General features: G+C 41.9%; 1 protein-coding gene and 1 non-coding gene across 4 annotated transcripts in view; both read left to right on the forward strand.

The window, feature by feature from the left end:
• Positions 1-941: 941 nt before the first annotated feature.
• Positions 942-24,472, forward strand: part of ATG16L1 (autophagy related 16 like 1) — a 38,825-nt gene continuing 15,294 nt past the window's right edge. The window contains exons 1-12 of one of the 3 annotated variants that reach the window (XM_037849093.1): positions 942-1,213; positions 4,368-4,461; positions 7,838-7,943; positions 8,746-8,819; positions 9,678-9,929; positions 14,376-14,441; positions 18,319-18,405; positions 19,082-19,138; positions 19,353-19,403; positions 20,024-20,126; positions 22,588-22,693; positions 24,214-24,284. In XM_037849093.1, coding sequence (XP_037705021.1) covers positions 1,099-1,213; positions 4,368-4,461; positions 7,838-7,943; positions 8,746-8,819; positions 9,678-9,929; positions 14,376-14,441; positions 18,319-18,405; positions 19,082-19,138; positions 19,353-19,403; positions 20,024-20,126; positions 22,588-22,693; positions 24,214-24,284 — 1,182 coding nt within the window. In that variant the 5' untranslated portion in view covers positions 942-1,098. The remainder of the gene's footprint in view (positions 1,214-4,367; positions 4,462-7,837; positions 7,944-8,745; positions 8,820-9,677; positions 9,930-14,375; positions 14,442-18,318; positions 18,406-19,081; positions 19,139-19,352; positions 19,404-20,023; positions 20,127-22,587; positions 22,694-24,213; positions 24,285-24,472) is intronic. The other 2 variants (XM_037849094.1, XM_037849095.1) reach the window with 2 other exon arrangements.
• On the forward strand, positions 21,008-21,284 carry LOC119545035. The gene has a single exon (XR_005219016.1).

The following is a 24,472-nucleotide window of genomic DNA, read 5'->3' on the forward strand; positions in this document are numbered from 1 at the left end:
GATTCCTGATACACTATTCATGTATTTTGTTAGCTCCCGTTTGCATTCCACTTCTCCAGTGCAAACAAATCTGTTTCCAAGGTCAGCAGCCAAACTTTGGGTAGGCCCTCAGAGTACATCCGGTATCTAGCTCAAGTTAGCCTTACCATATGCCTGACAGGGTGCTAACTGCATCACAGTTTATTCCTTTTAAACCTCACAACTAGCCTACAAGGTAGGTAGTTTCGGGTTTCTAGGTTCTCGGACATTCTGCAAGAAAGAATTCAAGAGCACAGTGGAGTAAAAAGGCGGAAAATTTATTTAGGTACACATGCATAAAAGGAACAGGTGGGCATTCTCCCAAAGAAAGAGGTGAGGGGCGAGAGGAGTGAACACTGTGGGGCAATTAGTTTTTTATAGACTTTTGTTCCTTCCATAATTTTTATTAACTATTTTACCATCCTCCCCTTTTCCCTCCTTTGTGGATGCTTGATCCTAGATGACTCACTCAGGCCGGGTCCTTTGGCCCCCAGGTGCTGTTTATTGCTGTTTTTGGAATTTGCCCTTTGCTTATCAGCCAGCCACCATCCTAATTCTAACCCTGCCTCATCAAGACTGTCCCCATTTTAAGGATGAGAAGACTGAGGCTTAGGGTGTTTCTTACTCGTCCACGGTCATGCCGTTACTGTGTGGGGACTGGACCCCCACTTCTGTATGTAAACTGAGAAAACACTGAAAAGGGGTAAGGAAACATAAGCAAATGGGTAGATGAGGTTCTTCTCCTATTTCCTTTCAGCAAACGCCTCCTAGCGGCAGCCTCACCCTCCCCAACGCTTCCGGTCTCGGCCGATCGTATTAGCAAGCGCCCTGCGCCAGTGCCGGTCGCCTGCGTGATGACGTAACACGTCGGGCGAGGAGGCAGGCCTTCCGGGCCTGCGCCAAACTATTTCCGGCAGGAGCCGGAACAGCGTCCTGAATGGCGTCGGCGGCGGCCTGTGCGTGGGGGTAAGGTCTTGGGCTGCCGGCCTTCCGGCGCGCGCTGGCTCTCTCATGCTGCGGGCTGCGGTCGCCACCCTTCGCCCGGATCTGCGGCGCTGAGGCGTCCGGGCAGCGCGCGACATGTCGTCGGGCCTCCGCGCCACCGACTTCCCCCGCTGGAAGCGCCACATCTCGGAGGAGCTGAGGCGCCGGGACCGGCTGCAGAGGCAGGCGTTCGAAGAGATCATCCTGCAGTGTGAGCGGCGCTCTTGGGGGTCTGGGGAGCAGGACGGGCGGGGGCCCCGCAGAGGCCGCGTGGGGTGCCAGCGGGAACCGGCGGCAGAGCCCCAGCGCCGTCCGCGCCCACTGCGGCCACCCTGGGTACCCCGCGCCTCGGGCTGCCTCACGCCTTTCCACACTTCTTCCTCCTCCTTTCGCTTTATCCCTGGAGGTGATTGTGGAGGGTTTCCCCTTCCTAAACTGTGCGTTTTGTATGGGCGAGCACCGCTAGTGTTTGTGGTCGTAAATCCCAGCAGCGCACTTAAATTATAAGGCTCCAGAAAAGTCCCCTTAGACGATTGTGCTAATGAAACGAGTACTGACTTTAAGCGTTAATTCAGAGACTTAACATTGACTTCTCAGTGTAATTGAACGTTTGGCGTACGATTCCTCAGCCTTCTTGCCCCACTCCACCATGTGTTCTCTTAACACATTTTGAGTCTTAAGGTAATTTTTGGTTGGGGCGTCATGGTGTTTACTGCTGCTGAAAACCTTCCGTGTGAAAGACTTGGCTTTCCTCTCTCTTCTCTTTTATCTCTCTCTCTCTCTTTTTTTTTTCTATAGAAAATGTTTGTACTCTTAGATGCTTTGTAATGAGCATTTCCCTGACACCACCCCCATCCTCCCAATTTTGCCACGACTTATTTGGGGGGAGAAATGGCTACATTTCAGTCCTGTGGTCCCATCTGCCCCTTGAAGTAAGCATGACAACTCTCCCTAGTTTTGTTGATGATGGGTTCATAGCAACAAGAGTTACTGTTAATTGAATTCTGATTTGTACTAAATCAGTGGTTCTCAAAACTTGTCAAGGCATTAGAATCACCTGGGAACCTTGTAAAAATTACAAATGAGTGTGACGCTTGCTCTCCCTGCTTCATAAAGCAATGTTGTGCACTTAAGTGCTTTGGAAATCATCTGCTTAATAGTCTGTAAATGTACAGTGCTTTTTAATAGCACAGAAACAATTTGAATGTTTTTCTGCACTTGGAAAATGGACAGCTTGATGGGGCAAGAGGATGTATAAGAAAAGTCAGAACTGGAGAGGGAATGCATCATTGCCCAGCTGTAGGGTAATGACTAGTGCATTCTTGAGGGGTGAGGAGAGAAGAGGATGGAAGGCAGTTAAGCGCCAGGAGAGCAAGACAGTCTTTGCCTTTCGTAGGCCATAGTCTTCTGTCTAGGCCTGGGGGTTGACATTCGGGGAGATCATTTCCACTTTGACTATGAAACATCTCCATTCCTCATTCCAGCCTTCCCAAGCCAGTCAAGTTCTGACCCTCCTGCTTCTGAGCCTGCAGAGAGAGATGAGAGAGGCTGTGTGGGTGCTTCCCTCTGTCTCCAGCCTTCTCTTCAGTGAGGGGAACGTTTGGGAAGTGTGTCAAGGTTTTTCAGAGAAACAGAACCCATAAGAGATAGAGAATGGGTTGACTGATTAAGAGATTTATTTTATGGAATTGGCTCACACGACCGTAGGAGCTGGCAAATCTGAAATCTGTAGGGCAGACTGGCAGACTGGAAACTCAGTCAGGAGCTGATGATGTAGTCTTGAGGCAAAATTTCTTCAAGAAAACTGTTTTTTCTCTTCAGGACTTCAGCTGATTGGTTGAGGCCTACTCAGATCATCAAGGATAAACTTTATTTAAAGTCAACAATTGTAGATGTTAGCCACATCTACAAAATGCCTTTACAGTAACACCTAGATTAGTGTTTGATTAAATAAACAGCTTCTGTAAAGCCTAGTCCAGTTGACATATGAAATTAACCACAGGAAGGATCCCTCTTCAATACCTCAGATCCTTTGAAAGACCTAAAATTATCACAAAAGGCACCTAGCTTTGGTGTAGTATTTTGAAGATTTTATTATAGGTCTTTGACACCTTTCTCTTGGCCATGAGAACCACTTCCCTGTTTGGCTGAGTGAATTCATTCAACTAGTAGACAAAGAGAATATTTTTTTTCTGCCCAGGAGTTCCATTTTCAGATATCAAGGAGAAGTGGGATTCAAGAGTCTCTTCCAGAGGAAAGATAACCTCTTCTGACAAGAAAAGTCACTAGCATAAACTCAAACTAAATTTTTTCTAGAGCAATTCTAAAGTTGGGCTTTTGGATTTGTAGCAGTCCCCTTAAGTGTAGCTATTCACCAAGGTTTCCATGGTCAAGTTCTTATTCTTCTTTGTGCCCATTCGCCAGCTGATCTTTTTGTCCTCCTGTGTGTCTGCCATTCCTAACTACATGTTTTTTCTAGTCCTGACTTTTTTTTTTTTCCCCCAAATATTTGCTTTCATGTCCCCTGTCAAGTTTCTTTTGTTCAGAAAGAACTCATTTTCTTCCCTAACCTTTCCCCTTCTCTGTTCTTTCTGGCATATAGAAGTCTGTCCAGGTGCCTGAGCAAAGAACTTCAAAATCATCTTTGACTTCTTACTAATACAAATCTGCCTTTAAAATCTGTTGTTTCACCATTGCCAGCAAGAAAACATCTAGATGTCTCATCCTCCCCTTTTCATATGCTGGTTCCAATGTGAATTTCCATCCACTTACCACACAACTCTCTGTCTGCTCTTCTCCCTGCCTGGATTGTCCTTTAAGACCTACCTTCAGGACCTGGCTCAGATGTCACCACCTGTGCGACTGTTCATGGAAATGAGTGAAGAATCACTCTTTGTACCTTTTTATGCTAGATCTCAGTAGATTTTCACTTATTGAATTCAGGGACCATCTTATTCTTATTTGTATTTTTAGTTCCCCAATCAGCTTTTTTAAATTTATCAAAATTATAGTAAAGTTCTCCTGTATTCCTTAGAGGTGTATAGCATTTCACTTTTCCATTATGTTTTGATGTGTTTCTTTTTTTTTTTTTTCCCCCACTCCTGAGGTTCAAACCAGTAACTTGGGAGCTGGAAGCAGTTTTGACTGCCTTTAGTAGGGCCAGTTCTTGTAGGATATGTTCATAGATTTTGTATGGTTGGAACAGTAGGTCACAAATAAAAACGATGAGACCCAGTCAGGTTGTCTTCTGATTATTATTATTACTTTTTGTTGTTGTTCAAAGCTTTGTAAGATAGTACTAAATATACTAAAGTATATTTAAGATATAATAACTTATTTCTCACCCCCTCCCTTTTTTTTGATAGATAACAAGTTGTTGGAAAAGTCAGATCTTCATTCAGTGTTGGCTCATAAACTGCAAACTGAGAAGCATGACATACCAAACAGGCATGAGATAAGGTATTTTAAAACCACCCTGTATTCTTTGTGTCTCCTCTGTTGGAATGTGCTTCAATGTTCACTTGTCACTTCTATAATTTAGAGCAAAGCAAGTAGTGTTTCTGTGCTCAGGGTTTTGTCAGCTGCTTTCAAGTAAGAACTGAAGCCAAGTAATTACATTTTTAAAAGTATATACATACCTAGAAGGTCTATCATCAATATGATGCTTTTAACTTGGGAAATTTCTTAAGGCAACTCTCAGGCCTGTTTTTCTTTTAGCCTACCAGGGCTCACTTTTTAAATTAGTCAGAGACAAGGAAATGTTCCTGCATAGATTTACATAGATCTCATTAATTTTGAATGGCTGGTGCATAAATACAAATTGCTTTTTATATAGTCTGGGTTTCTTTGATCCTTTTTAGTTCAGAGTTTTTCAACATATTAGTAGACTGTGAAATCAAATTTAACAGGTTGTGACAAGCTTTCTTTTTTTAAGAAATAGATTAGAAAAATAACAGTGCATTTCAATAGGAAGGGTGAGTTTGCTTCATTAAATCACATGTGTTTATGTTGAAAGTGTGATGTATTTGCTGGGCCATTTATGTAAACTATTTCTTGTTCAGGGTCATGGACAAAGAAAGCTGAAAGCCATGCTTAGCAGCTTAAATGGGATCATTCTAGAGTCTTACCGTCCTCTTTCCATATTTAAAATAGTGTTCGATGTGCTTGTATATTAAATTTGCTGGTTTGAACAGGAACAGTACCCATTATTGCCCTAAAACACATAGGTTGCACGATGATTAACATTTAATTATTGTAAAACAAGCCTGATAGTAGTTCAGGGTTTTTAAAAATCAGAAATGCTAGATTTGGTTTCATTTATTGACTCCTGGAGCTTAATCTGCTATCTGGTTGCCTGCATCCATATTTTCTCATGGATGGCTTCGTGGCCAGGTGGCTTCCTGGAAGAGGACAGTGGGAAGAAGGTGGGGAAGGGGTGGCGCGACCCAGCCTGGGTTTCATTCTTCCTTAACAACAAGCTGGTTGTTCAGGAGAGCCTGCCTGGCTGTGGTCTTGGGGAAGTCTTTGGTAGGATTTGAAACACTAGTGGCAGTGTTCTGGCCAATTTCAGGTATAGGTAATTCCATGTCACCTTTTTCATCTAAATTCAATCCATCTGGAAACTGCAATGGTCTATTTCTCTCTGGTGGTGACTGTATTCCTGTACCCTTTATCTGTTGGCCAAACTCATTTGCTTGGGAAGGTTTTATAAATAGACAGAGAACAATCCTTCTGGCTGAATTTCACTGGGATGGTCATTTAATTGGAGGTCTATCTTTCCCCACAAACATGTATTCGTAACCATGCCTCTCCTCCTTGACTTCCTTGTTTCTGTTAACAGTATCCTCATTTTCCACACATAGTCTGTGATTCCTTTTCCCGCAGTATCCATTCAGTCTCCCAGGCCATTTGCTTCTTCACCCGCAGTCTCTTTTGCATTTGTCCCTTAGTTTACATTTATTTTGCTTCCTCCTTAGTTTATTCATGGACTGTGGCAGGAGCCTGGTAAACTTAGGCATGTTATATGTTGCTGTGTGGGTGAGGCATTAGGGACACGGCAATGAAAAAAACCAGCATCTCTGCTCTCAAGGAGCTCTCAGAGCCTAGTGAGGGAAACAGACGCAGAGTGGCGCTGGCAAGAGAATGCCACAGGGCCCCTCCCTGGCTTCCTTTTCCCCTCCTGACTCTCCTCACCTCCAGCCCATCCCTTCCTAAGTAATATGAAAAAACTGCGTTATTGTGTTTAAATAGTTTTATTTGTATCATTATCAGACTCCCGGGCTTAAATGCATTTGTCTCTTTGCCTAAGATTAAATGCACTCTTCAACCTGGAAATCGTTTATTCCAATAGTTTTCTAAGTGTCTCCTGGACCAGGAAATTGTTAGAAATGCAAATTCTGGGGCTAGGACCCAACAATTTGTTTTTACAAACTCTAGGTGATTTTTTTCATCTGCCTTGGGAAGTAGTGTCTGCGGGCTGTTATAAGGAGTTGACTTTTATTGTGAATAAAATGGGAAATCATTGGAAGTTTTGAGCAGTGAGAAGCTCTATATGCTTCTTGCCTTAGTCTGTTCTGGTTGTACTTTGAGGTTTAAACCTCTGTTCCTATAACCTTTCTGCCTTGTCCTCTTACTTAAAACTTGTGTTTTTTTTTTTTTTTTAGGAAATCCAGCTCTAATTGCCACTCCTGAATACCCCCTGTCTCCCCCAAACCCAAAGTATCCATGCCTGGGGAAATCTCTATTGCTTCTGAGCATAATTAACCCCTTTTGTCTGTACTGTTCTTTGGTACACTTCTGTTTTTCCTTATATTGTTAGTTTTCTTTCCATGAATCTGTTTTCCTCTAGAATGTCAGCTCCTTGGATGAAGGGCCCACATCTTATACGTTACATATCCCATGTTGATAAGATCTTTTTTAATCATCCTACCTAATACAGGATGGTTTCATGAAAAGTGTGTTCCGCGTTCTAATCTGTTGGCTTTTATTTCATGGGCTAAGATTGGGGAAGCACCAGATTGCCTCAGAGCATGAGGTATTAGTATGTGTTAATACCAAGTAATAAAAATACCTGTAGATATGGAGGGTAAAATTAGAAGGGAGTGTTATTCTGCCCTCCTTTTTTTCTCTTTTTGGTTTATCATAGGCCAGATGAAGTAGGCAGTTCTCCACCTCAGAAGTCCATGTCCTCGTGTCCCACCCAGCCTTCTTCTCCCCACCTCCGTGCTCTCCCTGGGTGATAGTTTCACCGACTCACTGAAGTCTCTAGAGGCCTCGGCTAAAGTGCAAATCCACTTTTCTAGTTGCCTCCTGCCTTCCTTGATTACATAAAATTGGACCTCCATCACCCTGCTCCCTACCTTCTCCTGCTTAAGTTTTCTTCACAGCACATATTGCCACCTGATTCATATGTTTACTTCTTTATTGTCCAGCTTCCCTTCATTGATGATAAGCTGCGTGAGAGCAGAGCTGTTTGTTCGCTGCCCTCTCCCCAGCTCCCGGAACAGTGTCTGGCACTCACTGGGCACTCATGAGTACTTGATGCCGCCTCTGGTGACCTCAACTTCATTCTGGATTCCACCCTTTATTTCTGACACAGCTCTCTTGGTTTTGTTTTTCCCATGTGTCTCACATCTCCTGGTTTCTACTTCTGATTTGTAGTGGCTGATATCTGCAGTGCCCTGTAGAAATGGAATTGCTTTATCATCTATCTTGTCTTGTTCAGGTTTGAAATTTGAAGTTACTGTTCCACTGCCTTCTGAAGAGAATTAGGGTCTGATTTTTATCTCCTCCCTTTTTCACATGTTCTCTTCATCTGCCTGGTTTGGGCATTTAGTCCTGGACATGATGGTGCATGGAATGATAGTCAGCTACAAGAAATGGCCCAGCTGAGAATTAAACACCAGGAAGAACTGACAGAATTACACAAGAAACGTGGGGAGGTAACGATGGTCACTTTTCTCACCTATGTTGTTCTTTGCATGAGGGTCCCATGGTGGGGGAGGGGGAGGCATTTCACAACTTGAGTTGCTGTCTCCCCATGTGCAGTGAAGAGAGAGGATGGAGAGAAGACCATTCCCACTAGAAATTGCAACAGTGCTAGCTAAACTCAGCATCATAAGCTTTGACTATGGGAATCAAAAAATGGGGAAACCACCAGAAAGGCTGAGCCCATCAGCAAGAGGGTAGTCTCCCTGCCTCTGGCTACCATACCTGAAAAACTGCCTAAAAGATGCAAGTAGAGAAACTTTTAGCTTGCTGCTTGGTCCCCTGATGGTCTTATCTAATACCCCAAGCCACATGGAGGGAAAACTGTTTGAGTGTGAACCCTGGAAATTCCAGGGAAATTCAGTACAAAGAACCAAGTCCTAGACTGTGTTTTTGCTGGATGGTGGTCGTAGGCAAAATTCCTGTTGAAAAGATACTATTCATCATCAATGATCAATTGAAATTAGTCTCCAAAAAGGTACCTGAGGTTGGGGGTAGAAAGGTATCCTCAGCAAGTCACCCAGAGCACTCTCACCCATCCCCGCGTGTTCAGCAGGGAGCAGCCCAGGCAGGCCCTGCGCATCAGCTGAGGTCCTGCTCCTCTCTGCCACCCAGCTCAGGGAGCCTCAGTTCCCTTGCCCAAACCCACAGGCAACTTTTCTTTTTGAAAAATAAAATACTAGCAACCCACTATTTATTTTCTAAGTGAGGTCTTAATGCCTCTCATTTATGAACGTGTTCTTCTCTGTCCCCCAGTTAGCTCAGTTGGTGATTGACCTGAATAACCAAATGCAGCAGAAGGATAAGGAGATGCAGATGAACGAAGCAAAGTGAGTAGAGAGAGAGAGAGACGATGCCTCCTGGGGGGCCTGATTGTTGGATCGCACATCCTGTTTGGCTCTACTCTGCCCTGTGAGGGGGACCAGTGGTGATCCGTTGCAAACAGTAGCCACACTGGACTCGGCAGGAGTTTTATTTCATGGACGCGTAGCCTGGGATCCTTTTCTACCTACTCTTAAGGGGTAGGAAAAGCAGGAACAGTGCCCTTGGTCCTTCCAGGTTCCCAGTATTCTCCCAGGGAAATAATCTTGGCCCTTGCAAGTGTCCTATAGCCGTTTGCAGCTCTCCCTGTGATGCAGGTAGGGCCGAGTTGTCTGAGTCCGAGGCCCTTGGACACGGGGGTGAGTTGTGAGCAGGACTGTTTTTGTTCAGGGAGAAGCCCGACAGACTGTGCCTTTTTCCTTAATATGCAGAAAGGCTGAGAGGTGGCAGACTTGCTCAGGCATTCTCGCTCAGTTAGTGATCACAGCTGGTGAAATATCCAGCATTTCCAGCCTTGCTTTTCAAGCCGCACACTCCACTCCATTTAAGCATCAAAAGCTCCTTGTTCCTTCAAAATCTGCCTATCTGAAAGGAGCTTGTGCTAGTCAGTCATAGTCAGGACAATTTTCATCTTAGGTGTTTCCTCTTCTAATGGGATTTTCTTGCAGAGCACTGGGGTTGGGACTGGCTAAGTGAGATGTAAACACACTAAGTGTTCAGCGTAGTGCCTGGCATGATGGCTGTGGTGATCATTGTTGCTCACACAGCGTTGTGTACTCACACAGCTTGAGTGCACAGTCAGGTCGTCCGGCCTGGGTGCTGGGTACTTGCACCATGCCCTTCCTTCTTACATATTCTACTCTCAGAATTGCAGAATGTCTGCAGACTATCTCAGACCTGGAGATGGAATGCCAAGAGCTCCGTGGTAAGCTTCAGGATCTCGAAAGAGCCAACCAGACACTGAAGGATGAATACGATGCCCTGCAGATCACGTTTACTGCCTTGGAGGAGAAACTGAGGAAGACAACTGAAGAAAACCAGGACTTGGTCACCAGGTGGATGGCAGAGAAAGCCCAGGAAGCGAATCGCTTAAATGCAGAGAATGAAAAGGATTCAAGGTGAGATATTAATCCATAGTTACTGATTTCCATTTTTAGTAAAGTGTAGAGCCTAGTTCTTTGAAAAGAAGTAAATCTGGCAGCTCTAACCAGACAGCAGGGGAAATGAAACAAAACCAAAACCACAAAATTAGAAATATCAATCACTGAAAGAAAAGAGATTTGCTTTTACAAGGACACTTTTTTAAATATTTTTTTTTATTGTGAAATATAACATATATACAGAACATCTGTTAAATAGGGTTAAGACCCACTATTCTACTTATACGCTCATTAAAACCAGTATGATTTAACAAGTAGAGAGCAAATTTCAAAGAATGTTATGGGTTCCAGTTCCACAATTTCAGTTATTTCCTTATTGTGAAATATAACTTATATACAGAAAGGTGTTAACTTTCAAAGTACAGCTCAACAAGTAGCTATAGAGCAAATTTCAAAGAATGTTATGGGTTACAGTTCCACCATTTCAGTTATTTCCTTCTAGCTATTCTGATACCCTAGCATCTATATATATATAAAATATAAAGATTCAGTATTTGTAATCCTTTATTAAATCCTATCTTGTGTATTGCTACCCCTTCCTCCTGTTTAATCGCTTTCTTGATCTTCAGGGATGTCTCTGCAATGACCATCCTAACTTGTTCATATTGAAAAGGGGTGTCGAGGTTATGGGGAAGGGAAATGCATCTGGTTGATATTCTTGAAGAGGCTGTTGCCTCTGGGTTTGGGGACTTATCTGGCATAGGAACACTCTGGAGGATTTAAGTTTCTGAAAAATAAACTTAGTGAGTGAAACTTTCATAGACAAGGACACTTTTATAATTGAACAGAGGATTACCTCGCAACAGAGGTTTGGCCCATATTGTTTGCCAGTGAATTCCTTCAGTGTTTCAAGGAGAAAAGCTAATTCCTGAACTATATAAATTAAACCAGAACATAGAAAAAGATTGAAAGTTCCCTCCCCCCGACTAATTTTATAAACCTGTCGAAACCCATGACAAAATTTCTGCTCTTGCTAGTATACAAGCAAATTATAGTTCAGTCTCACATGAATATAAATGCAAAATTCCTAAATCAAACCCACTGGCACCTTTCTTTCTTTCTTTTTTTTTTTTTTTTAATCACTGTGGTCCTACTAGGATTTATCTCAAGAATTAGAAGATGGTTTATTGGGAGATCAGTTAAATATATTATGTAGGTGATAAGAACAATATTGCAATTTTAGTAGATCCCAGAAAGGCCAATTGGTCAGATTCAGTTTCCAGTCTTGATTCTGCTTAAATTGGGAACAAAGGAATGCTTTTAATAAAAATGCCAGTCTCAAACCAACAGCCAGTAGTGTTTTTAACAAGGAGACCTCCCACCCTGAACAGTAGGAATCAAAATCTCTGTGTTGGGAAATGTTTATGTCCTAAAACTCTTCCAGAGAGTCTAAACCATCTGTTAAGTGGGGTTAAGACCCACTATTCTACTTACACTCTCATTGAAACCAGGAACAAAAAAAGGGAGTGCCCATGATGTCGTCACGTTGCTTCTGTAATGCTGATCCAGCTCGAATTTGAAATAAGTATTCCTAATATAGTCAATAAAGAAAAGACAGTCATTCAAACAAATGGGCAGAAAAGCTTAGGTAGATGACAAAAGTAGAAAGAAATGTGTCCAGTAAGTATGACAGAGAAGGTTGCTGGGGAGAGTGAAAGGGATTCTCACATGTCACACGTTACTGCTAGAAAGCACACTCCACAACCTCCTCAACGGCACTTTGGGGTGACCAAAAGCATTAAAAATTAAAAATTAATCCTAAGGATGTAATGAGACATGTTCACAACATTTTTTGTGAGCATTATTTATAGTAGTGAAAAACTAGAAACAGCTTATATCCCTTGGGGAAATAAGTTGTGATGCATTCATATGTCAGTGGAATTTTTTAACGCCATTAAAAATTGTATATTTTAGGACTATTTAGTGGCATGAGAAAATGCATAAAATAATATATTAGAAAATAGGGTATAAAATTGTTTCATCTAATTAATCCTAATTTTGTGGTGAATCAAAAAAGAATAGAAGGAAATATATCAACTTGTTAATAGTCCCTGTTTTTGGGTGGCGAGATTGGTTTTTGTTGTTCTCTTTTACATTTTTCTGTATTTTCTAAGTCCTACAGAAAAAATGTGCTGTGCCTTTTATAATTCATCCTGGCTTGTGTTTTCCGTGAGTCAAGTAGCTTTGCTTTTGCCATGAAGTTCTTAGGTAGTCAAAGGATGGTGAGGACACCAGGCTGAACTGTCAGTTAGGTTGTGTGCTGTGACTGAGAAGTCATTTGATGGGCAAGTGGGGAGTGTGTGGTTATGCCAGGGAAGAGCATCAAGCATCACAGTGGACAAGGAAGAAAATACAGATTTCCCCACGAAAATGTTATCTAAGATACATTACATACCTGCCCTTGATTCCCGTTTCCTTTGAATTATTTTCTCAGGAATATACACTCGGATATGGTGCCTGGGGATTCTTTTCATTACTTTGCTCAGATAGTTCCTCCTAGAAATCTTCTCATTTTCCCTCTTCCTGCCCATTCCTCAGATTAGATGTTCTTCCACTTTGAACTTCTAGCAGCCTTTGTATGTTGGGTCACAATGTAGCATGCTGTTTTGAAATAGCCCTTCGTGCTCCGCTTCCTTCGGTAGGGTGAGGCACAGCTCCACATCAAGCCCAGTGGCTGCTCTGTTCACATGCTCTCAGTGAATGTTTGAGCTGTCTTCTTTTACCTGTCCTAATGAAGGCGTGGCTGCAAGTGTTGTTCTTCTCCCCGAGACCTTAGGCCGATCTTACATCCTCACCTTGCAGAATTTGGACCTGTGATTATATAATGGAGTAGATGTTAGACAGTCAGCAAGTGCCTTTCCTGTAGACAATGTGAATCACGTACACCTCACACTAGTTCTCATTTCCCCTCAAAGACATATGTTGTCTATTTCAGTTAAGAAAATTTTGTTAAACTGTATTTTTGTAGTTTCTCCTGTAAAAGTTACTTTCTATCTTCAGGGGTAGTACACTGTTTAAAACTATGCTCTTGTTCTGATTCTGTTAAGTCACTCTGAGAACTTTCCTCTTCTTTGAGGATTAATCGCCATGGTAGATGTTTTGCTAAAATAACTTCTGCCTCTGCAAATAATACACTCTAAAGGGAAAAGCAAAATTTATGAGAAGCCCTTGGTGAGAAATATAAGATATATGTAACTGAGAGTGAGATGGAGTGGTAACTTCTGTTATGCCCTGAAGTGTCTCTGCTGCAAATGCCACAGAAAGAGGTCAGAAGGGCAGTCTCCTGAAGACAGTATCAGGAGGGGCTTTATGGAAGAGAAGTTTTGATGGTAGAATAATAGGTTTTCCTACAAGCAATTATTTATTCATTTGCTCAGTATCTTTATGTCTGCAGTATTCAAAAGCCTCTGCACTGTTTTCATTTTCATCTTATTCAACCCAATGGAAACAGCTAGAATGCTATTGGCAGTGACTGGGAGTAGTGGGGACATGGGTGAACAGGAAAGAGTGTGATGCGGAGACACAATCATAGGGGTTGGAAACTGCATCTAGAAATTGAGGGAAGGGAGGAGAGAGCCTTGGTGAAGGCAGATAGTAAGGCCCATTTAGGGTGCATGCAGGGGGAGTGGTGCCTCGGACAGAAATGGGAACACGAAGGAGAGCATGACCCCATTTCCTCTGGGAGCCTGTTGTCTCAAAGGTCAGCCATCATGGGGGGCAGCCACGTAAGAGTGAATTTCCCAGAATTTGTGACTCAAGCTCGGTAGCAATTAAAGGTAAACAATTAGAGAGCAGCTGAATTTAGGACTTGGGAAGGAGAGACAGAAATGGTTCTGAGAAGAGAATGGATCAGACTTCTGACCATGTAGCATTACCAGGTTACATTTCTGTGTCTGGCTTCAGTAAATTGAAAGTTACATGAGTTTTGACAGCGTCAGAATCTCCTCATCTGTCATACGAGCTGAAAAATAATAAAACAGTGTCAGGCACAAATAAGTCCTCGGTAAATCCTAACTCTCAGTATTCCTGCTGTGGGTATGTTGGTGTCAGATGTTTGCTGCAGAAAACGGAGTCATGACCATGACTAACCCTGAGTAAACCTGGCAGTGCCTTTCTGTCCTGAGAGGCCCTGGGTCCTGCCGGGCAGGCCTTCTCCCTTCCTAGTTCGCTGATTTTTCTGATACCGTTGTCTCTCCTCCACACTTTACTCTGAAAGCCTTTATAATTGGGACCCTTGCTGGTGATATTGCAGCTGTGTTTGGGTTTGAGACTTTGGATATCTTTGCCCAAGGTAGTTGTTATTTTAAATGAACTGAATAATCAAAGGCGTGATTAGTAGTTTATTGAGGACCGAAACCAAAGGCTTTCCTTAAACAGATACAGATGGTGGTCTTCTTTCAATAGGAGGCGGCAAGCCCGGCTGCAGAAAGAGCTTGCAGAAGCAGCAAAGGAACCTCTTCCGATTGAACAGTAAGTAGAGATACACATGTCAAAATGATGGTCTTAATGTTGATTTGCCTTTTTAAAATAGTTTTAAAATGTTTTTGCTCCTATAAAACCTCTACACATTTTAGGAAAAAAGAAAAAAATTGAGCAATTTAGAGGAGAAAATAAAAAGCACACTTAATTCTACCAGAAGTAACATCCACATGTAATTTCAGTTGTATTGTGGTGGCCTCCAGTTGCTCAGTGTTACAGATGTTGTACTGAATATGCTTTTTGACCATATTTCTGATTATTTCCTTGTCATTGGTTCTTGAAAGTAAAATTTTGGGGGTCAAAGCTCTTGGACCATATTGCCATATAACCTTCCAGAAAAGTATTTCAGTTTACCCTCCTCATTGGCTGTGTGAGTTCTAACTTCCTGCGCCCTTAAATTACAGCTTCGCTGTTTTCTTCTCGACACTTTGACGCGCAGTTTTCTCTCCCTAATTGGGCCATTGCCATGTAATGCTGTACTGAGGTTCTTCCTCTTGCTCTCTCGGTTGGTGACTTTTACATGGAAGTCTGGCAAATTCCTGGGAGCAGAATTGAAAACTACAGTCTATTAGAACAAAAGGAATTGAATGAATTCTGGAGCTTTTCCTAATCTTCCTACACGTTGTGGTGGGGAATCTTCCTTGAGATTTGAGGCTTTGGGGAGTGGATATTTTAATAACTAAATACCCTTTGATCTAGATGAGGATGTGTTTCTTTTCTGTTAAAGTATGTTTTGTAATATAGTATTAGAATTATGATTCACTTTTTTACAAATGTTGACTGTTTCCTTAAACATGAAGGAGAATGGTAAAAATTCCATCAGAAGCCATCTGTCACCCAGAGGTCTTAATTTATAAGAAAACAAAGGTTCTCACACCAAGCCTTTGCTTTAGATGTGTGGTATGCGTATATCTTCTACACTGTCAGATGTGGAAAGTTCATCTCAGATATGGTTATTTTCCCAAAGCCACAAAGTAAATAATAATTGACCTGGCAGTGAGCTTTGGCTCCTTAAAATAGCACCTTCAAGAATATCACTTGCCTGCCTCCTATTTGCCAGTGTCCACAGGTGACTAGATGTAACACATGATTTAGACAGGTCAGGCAGATCACACTCCCAAGACCACACAGGAGTGGGCTGAGCTGGGATGTGAACCTGTGGTTTCTGACTGTGAAGGTCCTGTTCTTTATCCCTAGGCTACAGTACTTCCCTAAGCGTGGAATTTCTGGGCCAAAGGACATTTACATCTTTGAGGGGTTTAGATATGCACTGGCAAGTCCTGGTACAGTGGATTCTCAACTATTTGTGGCTTCTCTGTTTGCAAATTTGTCTACCCCACCCCCCTAAAATTTATTCGTAACCCCAAAACGAATATTTGTGGCACTTTCATGGTCACTCACGGACTAGCCGAGAACAAACCAGGTGAAGGGTGTGCCTTCTTATTTCAGCTCATACTGTGAATAAGTGTCCTCTTCACAGCATGGTTAGTGCCATGTTTTTGTATTGTTGTACTTTATATTGGTGGTTTCATTGTTAAAACTGGCCCCCAAGCTGAGTGCCAAAGTGCTGCCTAGTGTTCCTTTTTTTTTTTTTTTTTTTAATTAAATTCAGTTTTATTGAAATACATTCACACACCATACAATCATCCATGGTATACAATCCACTGTCCACAGTATAATAACATAGTTATGCGTTCATCACCACAGTCTATCTCTGAACATTTTCCTTACATCAGAAAGAACCAGAACAAGAATAAAAAATAAAAGTGAAAAAAGAACACCCAAATCATCCCCCATCCCACCCCATTTGTCCTTTAGTTTTTATCCCCATTTTTCTACTCATCCATACACTGGATAAAGGGGGTGTGATCCACAAGGTCTTCGCAATCACACTGTCACCCCTTGTAATCTACATTATATAATTGTTTTTAGGAGTCCAGACTGCTGGGTTGGAGTTTAGTAGTTTCAGGTATTTACTTCTAGCTATCCCAATACATTAAAACCTAAGAGGTGTTATCTATATAGTGCATAAGAATGTCCACCAGAGTGACCTCTCGACTCCATTTGAAATCTCTCAGCCACTGAAACTGTTTCATCTCATTTTGCATCGCCCTTTTGGTCAAGAAGATACTCTCGGTCCCACAATGCCGGGTCCACATTCATCCCCGGGAGTCAAAATCTGCATTGCCAGGGCGATTTACAACCCTGGGAGTCGGGTCCCACGTAGAGGGGAGCTGCGTAGTGTTCTTAAGCGCAATAAAGCTGTGATGGTTCTTAACGGAGAAAACATGGGTATTAGATCAGCTTCATTCAGGCTTGAGTTACAGTGTTGTTGGCACGACACAAGATGTCTTTAAATGGAAGTGCTCACAAAACAAGGTTATGTATTGATCGGTTGGTGAAGATGTTGCAAGTAAAGGCACGTGGGAACCTGACCCCATGTTTCCCCTAGGAGCAGTGCTCCAGGAGTCACTAATTCAGCATTGCTGTGAGTTTAGCGAGCTTCACTACCATGAATAATGAGAATTGACTGTTTTCTCGTGGCTCTGCACCTTTGCAAAGCTCCAAGTACCTTTATAATAGTAAAATTCTGTCTTAAACCCTCACCTGGGCTCAGCTTCTCTCTGCTCTTCTTGCCATCTCTGTTCTCTGTTGTTCCCCTTGTGTGAGCACAGTTGACTCCCACAATCTAGGTCTGCGTGAAAGCCAACCACGAAGAAAGCACAGCCTTGTTCTCTTCAACTAGACTCACCTTTATACTTTTCCACATCCTGGTCAAAACAAGGATACAATCACATGTGATCCTAGAATGAATAGGCAAGGAAAATACGTTTTCTTTAGTTTGGCTTAAGTTGTTTGGTGACAAGTTCTTAAGTATATGTTTACATAATTCAGGTAATTTATCATGGAAAAAACTTGCTTTCAAGTTCTTATGAATCCAAACTGGGCAGTGATGTCTCAGGTTATTGCATTTTGTAATTTTATATCTCCATGAAGATTGCATCTCAGTGGGAGGTCACTAAGTCCAAAATAATTACTTACCTTCCCCCCAGCTAGCAAAGATGTGGCTCATAATATGGGGACGGAGGGGGAGATTCCAGAGGTGCTTTCTGTCCGGCTAAGATATGACACTGCCTTTTCCTGGGTGGGGTAAGCATGAGCTCTCCTGTGACTTCATTATTTCACTTGCAGTGTGATGGATTCTCCATGTCAGAAGCACTAACTATTTAAACATAAGCATAAACCACCCAGTGTTAAAAACAAATTACGTTTAGATTTTGTTTTCTGTTTTGTTGTTGTTAAAGTAATATTTCAGATTGGGTTCTAAATGCAGCCTCTTTGGTGGTGCCTTTTCTTATCACCTGGATCCCTCTCCCTGCACTGCTGTTTCCTTGTCCTCCCCAGTTGCCTTCCTTGATATTGCCTGTGTCCACTCAGCCCGCATCCTGTGAAACTAGTTTATTGGTGAGGACTGCAGTCAGGCTATTCAAATATATAAGCCCCTTCAGCTGTGAACCCAACTTGTGATGTCCTGAATCTTCCTTGGTCCTGTTTGGGTGGTTATAGATGTCAAAAACATTATTTCCTTGCTGTCCAAGTATGAGCTATGTACCCAGAAGGATCAAAAGCTCACTTGGAAAGTTATATTCAGTTGGAATGCTGGATCTGATGTGAACAGGTTAAATGTTTCTTTTAATATTGCCAGAGCTCTTCCTTTTGCTCCAGAGAACCTTTAGCCGTCTTTGTCATAGCAAAGCCACGTAAGTTGTATATGACTAGGAGATGCTGTTGACATTTGCAGAAAAGGCTCCTCACAAAGCTTCTGTTCAGCAGAATCAAAGATCGGCCTCTTGCCTGTCTTCCCCAGGGATGATGACATTGAAGTCATTTTGGATGAGACCTCTGATCATCCTGAGGAGACCTCCCCCGTGCGAGCCATCAGCAGAGCAGCCACGTAAGTACCCAGGAGATTGGGCCGAGGAAAGGAGAGCTGGAGCAGCAGTTTGACAGAGCACGCTGGACATGACAAATGAACCTAGTCATATGTCCCCAAAGCCCAGAAGCCCCTTGCTGGCCATCCCAGTCTCTTGTCAGTTCACCTCCACTTAGTGGAAGTGCAGCCTTTCCCTTCGTATAGGGGTGCAGCTGCAAAGGGAAGCAGCTGCCAGGGGCCTCAGAGTTTTGACTTACATACAATGGTGGTTTCCTTGAAGAGGGCCGCTGAACCTAGCAGGCAGGATGCTTGTTTTCATCATACTAATTCATACTTGGGCTCAAAGATTTTTTTATTTGCTTAATCAGTACCAAGAAGATAGGGATTGGTTATTAATAGCTATAAATTGTTGGGTCAGTTAGACAATTTTATTTTCTAAAGCATTATTCCCAGGGAAATTAATTTAATGCTATGGAACCTTGTTTCTTTTAAAACTTCTAGCCTGGGTTTTCCCTCCTACCTTTCCACTGTTTTCTGGCAGTTCAGTACTGTGTTGGGTTTCTCTCAGCTGGGGTTTGAGAACTAAATGAGAAACATCCTCCCCTCCCCAGAAACTGTTTATATGGACTGTGTTTATTGCTTGATTATTTGGGCAAAATGTTTCCAAGATTTAAACCTATCCTCCCCTCCTCTTTAGTAAGCGACTCTCGCAGCCTGCTGGAGGCCTTCTGGATTCTATCACTAATATCTTTGGGTAGGTTAGAAAACATTCATCTTTCCTTTTTAATGTATGTGTAAATATACCTAAGTCTATGTACATATATATATGTATTTAATGTACACCAGAATTTCAGTGGTGCAGGATATACAGATGCCTTAATTTCAGCTTTTCATTTAGCTTCTTCCTCTTTCCCTCATATCCTTTCTTTTATTCTTGCTGCCTGTTGACCTCTGGCCTTTTCCTTTAGTTTGTCCGAGTCTCCCCTTTTGGGACATCACTCTTCTTCTGATGCTGCCAGGTGAAAATATTAGCCTCTCCTAGCCCAGCATGTGAGTGTGGGTCATTGATAATAATGCTGACCACTGCTTCACCGCTTCAATCGTCGAGTGTACACATGCTAACCGGGACGCTTTGCATGTTCCTAGGAATGCTGTCAGCCTTCTCGGGGGGGCGTTCAGCTGAACTCTCAGCATAGTAATCATGCTCTCATCACACTTTCTTTTGGCATGCGTTTGACTCCGCCTTGACCATGGTGTAAGCTGAGGAGAAGCTAGGCATAGAAATCATCTTAAAATATGTTTACAAAAAGACCAAAGAGCTAGCTTTTATATTCAGTTGAGAATGTTTCAGTTTTTGACTAAGTAAGCATTCTTATCGAGGATTGCTTTTCCATTTTGAGTTTTGGAGTCCATGTTACAGTGAGCAGGAGAGTGCAGGTATGTGCTGGTTGTCTTTCCATTTGTCATTTGAGTGACGATGCTTCCCATTTTGTGAATTGGTCAGTGGTTTGAAGGGGGCTAGAAGGGAACAGAACCTGTTGACAAAGGCAGTCTACTTAAGCAATCCCTTCTGCCAGTTTGATGAAAAATAAACCCTGTGCAATCCTGTCTTAATATTTTCCTTTATGTTATCTCTTAGGAGGCGCTCTGTCTCTTCCTTTCCAGTTCCCCAGGACAATGTGGATCCTCATCCTGGTTCTAGCAAAGAAGTGAGAGTACCAACTACTGCAGTATTTGTCTTTGTAAGTATAGTTTATCCCCATACCTCACCAAGCTTGGGATGCTGGCGCAGTCTAACAGTCAAAGGAACTTTTTCACGGATATTCCTTGTCTCTTGTTGTTAACACCTGTTGATTCTGTCTAATGGAAGGAATTGATATGTTCTGCTTAGCTTCAGAGGACAGAATTTATTTCAACTGTCCACTGGAACAGGGGACTGCTCAAGAGAGAGAGGATGGTAGCATGAAGAATGGTAAAGGGAAAACTAATTAGGGATGGCGAGAAATTGAGGATTAATTCCTGCAATTGTTGTCACCAGCTGGCTCCAATTTAGAGTGAGCATTCTAGTCAGTGGTGCATTTTAGAAGACCAGTAAGGAGGCACCTCTTCATGAACTGTATTGCTATCTGTATGACTTCCAACTTTTGGGTGCATATGGCTGGGAAATTGGCTTGGGCAGAAGCCACTTGACACCAGGCCTGTCAGCTGGAATTCAGAGGATAATCCAGATCCCAGGTGGAGTAATTGAGCTGGAATTGAACCAGCCTGGGGAACTCAGACTCAGGGCTGTTAAAGTTCCAGAGAGGGCAAAGGCCAAAGGGCAGAACCCAGATGGTTGGGTGACCCTTGGATTGGCCCAACAACTAGGTGATGTGAGTAAGGAGGTTTTAAAGACTTCATGAAAAATAGGATGGAGTTAATATGGAGGTAGCTTTCCATTGCAGGCATAATGGGGATCTTGGATAGCTCTTTTCCACAATATGAACCATCTGAGTGAATGAGAAACCACCTTGGATGCTGTTAAGAGTCACACTTTGGATGAGAAGTTGGCCCAGGGCACACACAGGCCTCTCTCCACTCCACTCCACTGCTACAATTGCATAGCGGCTTGGGCCCCTGAGGAGGTCGGTGATGATTGGTAAAAGGTCTGATTGCACTTAATGTCACAGTCCCTTCCTTGCCCTCAGCTCCCAGCAGCCCATTCTTTTCCTCCTGTCACATTTAAGGCATGTGTATGGGATAATGGAGCAGCTGATAATTTGGGATTCTGTCCATGTGTGTTTCTGAGAGCAAAAGTTGCACAGCTGATGAGGATCCAACAAAACCAGTTATGCAGGAGGTTCACGAGGGTCAGTCATGGGCTATGACAGTGCATGATCTCAAGTTTTCAATCTGAGACCTCCTCAGTAGAAAGATTCCGTGAAAAAGAGAAGTAAGTTTGGTCAGCTCTTATACGGATTTTCAGCAGTGAGATACAAGAAGACAGTGGGAGACCAAATCGCTGAGCAAAGTCATAGTAGAGTGATGTTCATTTCCTGGTCAGTTAGGAGTTGCACTTTCTTTCAGTGATATTTTAAGCATTTTGTTTTTTCAGTGCCAAGCAAATGTGAAGATCAGATTGTGTCTTCCCAAAACTGCCTTTAGGCAAGTGATTGACGCCTATCTAATGACCTAATATTTGAAATTCATGTTTTCAATATGTCTCTTTTTTTTCCTTTTTATTATGAAAAATTTCAAACATGCAGAAGTAGAGAGAATAGCACAAAGCTCCCCCCCCCAGGTGCATCATCCTGTCACAGCTGTCTGCACCCCACCTGTATGCTTTTGCTGAAACTAAAGCAAATCCCAGACATCGTATTTCATAAGTATTTTAGTAGCTGAGGTCGTTTTAAGAGAAAGAATTTTAGCAAAGTCTTTTTCATTCCCAAAAATGATGGGATCCTTTTTACTTGGTTTCCCTTCTTCTGAATACAAACACCATGTTTTTGGGCGTGTATTTCAGTGTTCATGCCCATCCCAGAAATTTCCTTGTGAAGAATTTAAATATTCACAAGATAATTTAGTTTTATTGAAGGCCTAGTCTTGCATGGTCAGGCAGGCACTGCCCTGGGTCACAAAATCTATGAAGATCCTTTTTTATAAATATGCAAACTGAGGCTTCGAGAAGTTCAGGAACTTGGCAGAGCTCATATCTCTAGTCCATACTAGTGCCATAATGTTTCCAGGAAGAACAACACAGAACACAATTATAACACCAGTGTCTGGCATCAGGACCAGCATCCAGGTGTAAAACTCACTGTAAAACCCTTCTTTATCACCAGGGGCTGTAGTGTACATTATTTAGATACACGTTAACCATGTAGTGTAATGAAAACTAGGTCAAAAGAGAGGCAGTTAATCATAGGCTATTACTTTTAAACTATCAAGGTCATAGTAGAGTATCTCAAAAGAAATAAAATTAATGTAAAGATAAACTTTAGGTAGTCTATACAGACTTTGAAAACTGTATTTAAATGTGTAAGTAAAATGATAATAGAACCTTAGGATGCCCTGAGCTAGGAATCCAATTTAGTTTTTGACTGGATCCCCTCTATTTAAGGAGGAGTGGTTCATCTTGAGTTAGGAGCCTAGAGTGTTGACTGGCATCGGGCTCTTGTTAGTCATGATAATGATTTATTTTGAAACAGAGTGTTTCTCTTTCAGGATGCACATGATGGAGAAGTGAACGCTGTGCAGTTCAGTCCCGGGTCCCGGTTACTGGCAACTGGAGGCATGGATCGGAGGGTTAAACTTTGGGAAGTGATTGGAGGTGAGATCATGTTAGAGGATAAAGAAAGGAGCTGTTTTGGTGACATCTGGTTGACTTTACTTTCAGGCAGTCTTTGAATTTTTCATCTTCTCGAAAGAAAACGTACAGACCTTTTACCTAAGGAGTCATTTGAGCAAAAAATTCACATTTTAGTTACTCTTTACATCTGTATAGTTGTTTGCTCAGGTTTTCCAAGTAGTGACTCCAGATTACTGTAAGTTATAGATACGTTTGTCAGCAAGTAAAGTGTTTTTCTGTAACTTTTCTCAAATATATGCTAGTCAGAACATCTTCTTGAGTAATACTGGTTTTGGAAGGAAAAGAAAAGATCTTCAGGTCATGGGTGCAGGCCCTCTCTCTCTCTGTATATATATACGTATAATATATATACACATTTTTTTTTAAATGCAGTTTATTGAAATATATTCACACCATGGGCTCTATAAACTACACATTGAGCTGTGGTTTACCAATGACTGTGACCACAGCTTGAACAAAGAAATTGACTGAAGTCATATCTAAGCTCAAGAAAAGGAAATAGATATTAAGTCACCTAGAAAAACATTTGACAACTTAATGTTTTCAAAAAATCTAATAAACAACTTATCAGACAGGGCCCTTAGTCAGACACCTTGACTCCTGTTGCAGAATTGATCTCGAGTCCTTTCTTAATTGTTTTCATAGCTTGTCTATATAGTTCATCCTTACACTGCCCTTTAGAAAAAGGAACGTAATTAAATCACCTTGGTACTTTTATTTTTCTTTGTTTATAGCTACATTATTAAAGTTTCTATGTGGGTGGCCAAAGCTTTCTGAAAGCAGAGCCTAGGATAGTACTATTGTATCTGTTGCTTTTATAAAGGGGCTTGTGTGGAAGGAGGGGAGACACTGGCAGTTACCGGGATTGCCGAAATCACAGGTTCATGGAGATACAGAATCATTTAGTGGAAGGACAAATTCCAGAAACTCCATACTGGCTTTCCTGACATTCTGATGACTGGTCAGTTAATTATAACTTTAAAATTTTCAGACTGTAATGAGGATTATCACACCATGGATTCTGGACTTTTGATGGTCAGGTTCTCCAAAGGTGATAGTTAAAGAGGCACAAATACTGACCAAGCCCCAAACTGTATTTATGTAAGTTAAATGAACCAAATAAACTCAGTTTCTAGGCCAGTTGACTTTGTTGTTGTTGTTGTTGTTGTTGTTGTTTTAATTCTACCTATCTCTTTGAAAAGAAAATTAGTAATTAAACTTCTGGCAAAGAATAGTTAAGAGCACACATGCAAAATACTGGGGTCTGCATACACTTAGACATTCCCTACTTCTAGAAATTGACTACACAGATCTCTTATATTCTGTTTGTTCTGCTCTTCTTGGATTCTGTAGAGTTGCAGGGAAGCTGCAGTTTGACACCATGTAATCAGCTTCCATTGTATTTCAGGTACCCATTTAAACTTACTTATTGTAAACTTTAACTTTCTGTCTTTCCACAATCTTTTTTACTTTTTATACAGACAAATCTGAGTTCAAGGGTTCCCTGTCTGGCAGTAATGCAGGAATTACAAGCATTGAATTTGATAGTGCTGTAAGTACCTAATGTCCGTGTAAATGGGTGGTTGTAGAGGTTTTTAGAAATAATTTTTAAGACATTTGGTTCTTGAAATTGAAGAATAACTAACCTTGTTTCTCTTCCATTCTCTACGTCTTCAATCAAATCCATGTAAGAAGGATGTGGATAGATTATAGAATTAGTTAATGTATCAACTCTGATAA

This window comes from Choloepus didactylus, chromosome 9, assembly GCF_015220235.1.
Source record: "Choloepus didactylus isolate mChoDid1 chromosome 9, mChoDid1.pri, whole genome shotgun sequence".
NCBI lineage: Eukaryota > Metazoa > Chordata > Mammalia > Pilosa > Megalonychidae > Choloepus > Choloepus didactylus.